Here is a 4,429-nt window from a genome sequence, read left to right on the forward strand (position 1 = left end):
AGGGAGACAAAGATTTGGAGCCAAGAAACAACCTACTAATCAGATTCTCTTTTTCGAAAGAATTTCAGGGGCAAGCATTGTGACACAGTAGTTAAGATACCACTGGGAATGCCAGCTTCCCATATCAGAGTGCCTAGGTTCCGGTGCCTTCTCCACTTCTGATCTAACATTCTTGCTAATCCACACCCTGGAAGGCAGCAGCAGACAATGGCTCAAGTAGCTGGGTCCCTGCCATCCAGGTGGTAGACTGGATTGGATTTCAGGCTCCAGCCTTCATTCTGGCCCACCTCTGGCTTTGGGGGAGTGAACAAGCAAATGGAAGATCTTTCTCACGTGCGCTCTCTCTTGCTCGCTCGCTCGCTCTCTTCTCTCTTGCTCTGCCTTTCAAATTAAACTTTATAAAAGAAAAAAATTTCAGTAAGAATTTTAAGGATGGTTTAGAATGAGAAGGCAGTGAACAAGGAGACCAATTAGATGGTTTCTGCATTAATCCACAAAAAATATAAGAAACTGGCAACTAGGAAAGTGAGAAAGTAATCAAAGCCACTGAGATGAAAGAATTGACAAGACTTTGTGAACTGAGTTGATGGAGGCAGAATCCTGATGTTGTGTGGTTAAAACCATCTTGTGTCATGTAAAGTATCATCAAGCTCCTGGTAACTATAAATTCTAATGAGATGTGTAACTCTTCCCTAAAGGACCTATGCTGTTTATTCAGTCATTTGTTCGACAAATATTTGTTGAATGCCCAATATGTGCATGCAGCTGGGAATTAAGCTGTGAGTAAAGCCGGGGAAATGCCTATCCTTACAACATTTAATGTTCTGGCAGGAGAGGTGGACAAACAGGATCAATAAGTAAAACACATGATACATTTGCTGTTAGTGCTTGGAGGAAAAATAAAGCAGGGAAAGGAAAGAAAGTAAAATACATGGTACCTTTGCAAAAGGAGGGGTGTTGGCATTCTGGACATGGAGAACAGGGAAGGTAGTAATTGAGAAAATGACATTGGAGTAGAAACCAGAGAGCAGTCAAAGTGAAGTTCAACAGATATCTAGGGAAAAACACAGTCTTCCCATTTATTTTACGGAAATACCATGCTCTCAATGTTTGTGATTCCTCAAAATTCTTATTGGGAAATACATTTTTCCTGACTGTCAAGACATTTCAAACATTTTCTCTTTTGTATAGTTATTGAATGTAGAGATAGGCAATATGGGCTTTAAAAATTATAAATAAGACCTGCTGGGCTTTACCTTCTGAAAGTATACAGTCTACGTATTATTTCTGAAAAGTTGAGGAATTACCATATACCTTTACAACTTAATGACTTTTCTATTTTATTTTTCAAAAGCTTTAAATGTGGGAAAAAAAGTATACAGTCTAGTAGAGAAAGACATGCAATACTAGCATCATATAATCAATACCAAAAGATATATACCAATCATTGCTCTAACTGAAGTGAGAAATTCATTCAGACCAGAGGGGGATAGAAGCAAGCAACTAAATGAAGAAGCTTTTTTTTTTTTCCAAAACTTTACAGTTTTCTAGCTCTAATTTTTTTAAAGATTTATTTATTTGAAAGGCAGAGTGACAGAGAGAGAGAGGAGAGAGAGAGAGAGATACCGATCTTCCATGCACTGGTTCACTCCCCAAATGGCTGCAACAGACAGGAGTCAGGAACTCTTCTGGGCCTCCCACGTGGGTGCAGGTTCCAAAGCACTTGGACCTCTTCCACTGCTTTCACAGGCACAATAATAGGGAGCTGGATTGCAAGTGGAGCAGCCAGGACTCAAACCAGCACCCATATCAGATGGTAGCTTAACCTTCTACACCACAGTGCCAGCATCAGCTCTCAATTTTTTATTTGAAAGTAGAGCTTATTCTCAAAAATTTACAAACTACAAAACCAGTAATAGAAAAACACAAAAGTCACTTTTAATCTCACTTCCTAGTGATAGCCACTAATGACATTTAGTGTGTATGCCCTCCTTTATATTTTAAATAAATTGAGATCTTATTAAATATTTTAAATCTTGCTTTTTCCCCACTTCATATAATGTGATAATTTCTCATAGCAAATAATTTTTTAAAATATGACTTTAAAAAATATTTATTTGAGAGGCAGAGTTACAGACATCTTCTATCACTGGTTCACTCCCCAAATGGCCACAACGGCTGGAAGCCAGGAGCCAGGAGCTTCTTCCAGATCTGCCACGCAGGTGAAAGGGCCCAAGCACTTAGGCCATTTTCTATTGCTTTCTCAGGCCATAAGCCAAGAGCTGGATCGGAAGAGGAGCAGCCTGGACACCAATCAGTGCCCATATGGGATGCCAGCGCCTCAGGTGGAAGCTTAACCTGCTACACCACAGCACCAGCCCCTAAATGTGACTTTAATAAGTACATAATATTCCACCCCATGGATATATTAATGATTTATTTTTCTCTTATTACTGGATATTTTATTTCCAGATGTTTCACTTTTGTAAGTAATGATATATTGAACAACACTATACAACAAACTTTATAATAATTCAACAACTAGTTGCTGCTCTGGATATTGGAGATACATTAGTGAACAAACCATCCAGAGTCCCTGCCCTAATGAGGAGGAGAGACCATGTAAACTGAATGTTATGTTAGATGATGGTAAGAACTCTGGAGAAAAATAAAGCAGGAAAGGGAATAAGAAGTGCAGTGGTGGGAGCCTGAGGAGTGTATTTTTAAGGACAGTCAGGAAGGAACTTGAAAATGACATTTGAGAGACGACCTGAAGGCAGTGGAGCAGTAGGCCAATGAAAACATTCGGGGCAGAGAAAAGCTTGTAAAAACCCCAAGTTTGGTAGTGGATTGGGCTTGTGTAAGCAACAGCCAGGAAGCTAGAGCAGGCAAGGGAAGCTGAATGAAGTGGAGTCCAAGAGCTGGGTGAAGCCAGCTCATGTTGGACACTGCTGATCACGGCCCCTAACTGTAGAACAGCGGCAGCTGTGGTGGCTCTGGCAGTTCCATACCAAGTCCAAGCAACATAAAATCACCATGACTGTGCACAGGCTCCTCAGGTTCTCCTCGGTTGTCCAGTCAGCAGTCCCAGTCCATCTGCAGAGGAACATTGGCAATACAGCAGTGGGTTTTATTTTTTAAAGATTTATTTATTTGAGAGGCAGAGTTACACAGAGGCAGAGTTAAAGGCAGAAAAAGAGATCTTCCATGTGCTAGGACACTCCCCAAATGACTGCAACAGCTGGAGCTTGGCTGAACCGAAGCCAGGAGCCAGGAGCCAGGAGCCAGGAACCAGAAGCTTCCTCTGGGTCTCCCAGGAGACCCAGGGGGCCCAAGCACTTGGGCCATCTTCTACTGCTTTCCCAGGCCACAGCAGGGAGCTGGGTTGGAAGTGGAGCAGCTGGGTCTCCAGCCAGCACCCATTTTGGGTGTCAGCACTGCAGATGGCAGTTTTACCCACTACACCACAGTGCCGGCCCCAGCAGTGGAATTTAATAAGGAACTTCATCTTGTACAGAAACTCTGCATGAACAAGACTAGAGAATACAAATCTAAGCGACAGGCATCTGGAGGACCTGTTGGTGTGCACCCAGAGTGCCAGCAGGATCTGAAGAGGGAGCTTTTTAAGTTGAAGCAAATATTTGGTAAAGCAGACCTGAACACGTTCCCTCAAATTTGAAGAGCCAAAAATTGAAACCATCAAAAGACCCTGGTCCTGAAGAAGTAATGTAAAATTAATCTGTTGTAGATTAGTTGTAAAATTAATCAGAAGCAGTAGAGTAAACATACCTTTCACAATTATCAAATGTTATTTTAATTTTGATTCCAAATAAATTACCTGGTGATGTTAGGAGAAAAAATAACCAAGAATTTGGCCTCTAGACTGACTAAAATAGAAGGGTTTTGAGCCGAGGGATATCTAATCATTTTGACTTTTCTGTAAAGGGTAGAAACACATCAAAAGATTATTGCTATAATCCGGGTGAGCAGTGATGGTGATGGTGGTTTTTGGACAAATAGGATGACAGTAATTGGGGTGGGACGTGGGTTTTTTTTTTTTAAGGGGGGGGTGAGACTTAGAAATATGATATGAGAGAAAAGAGGCAAAGATGACTTCAAAAATCTCCAATTAGCTTCTTGGGTTGAATTTCTAGAGGGGAAAAATCATTATATCCATTTTTCAGGTCCTTTTTACCTAGGGCCAAATTGTTCACCTGAAGAATCAATTTATACTTGCAGAATTCTATAAAGAATATGGTTTATAAAAGTTTTTGAGGGGCCGGTGCCGTGGCTCACTTGGCTAATCCTCTGCCTTCGGCGCTGGAATCTCATATGGGCGCCGGGTTCTAGTCCCGGTTGATTCTCTTCTAGTCCAGCTCTCTGTGGTGGCCCAGGAAGGCAGTGGAGGATGGCCCAAGTGCCTGCACCT

At 41.6% G+C, this 4,429-nt stretch overlaps 1 protein-coding gene across 1 annotated transcript; it reads left to right on the plus strand.

The window, feature by feature from the left end:
- Positions 1–3,036: 3,036 nt before the first annotated feature.
- LOC133762348 (ATP synthase-coupling factor 6, mitochondrial-like) lies at positions 3,037–3,679 on the plus strand. Its single transcript, XM_062195346.1, has 2 exons — positions 3,037–3,127; positions 3,483–3,679. The coding sequence occupies exons 1-2, from the start codon at positions 3,037–3,039 to the stop codon at positions 3,677–3,679; spliced, it is 288 nt and encodes a 95-aa protein (XP_062051330.1).
- Positions 3,680–4,429: the final 750 nt, after the last annotated feature.

Source organism: Lepus europaeus, chromosome 6, assembly GCF_033115175.1.
Source record: "Lepus europaeus isolate LE1 chromosome 6, mLepTim1.pri, whole genome shotgun sequence".
Classification (NCBI taxonomy): Eukaryota; Metazoa; Chordata; class Mammalia; order Lagomorpha; family Leporidae; genus Lepus; species Lepus europaeus.

What these genes read in the sequence shown, in the direction of transcription:
- LOC133762348 (XM_062195346.1), top strand. Translation starts at nt 3,037, where the DNA reads ATGACTGTGCACAGGCTCCTCAGGTTCTCCTCGGTTGTCCAGTCAGCA. An exon ending in CATTGGCAATACAGCAGTGG is followed by an intron (nt 3,128 to 3,482) that starts GTTTTATTTTTT and finishes TGCCGGCCCCAG; the next exon opens with CAGTGGAATTTAATAAGGAA.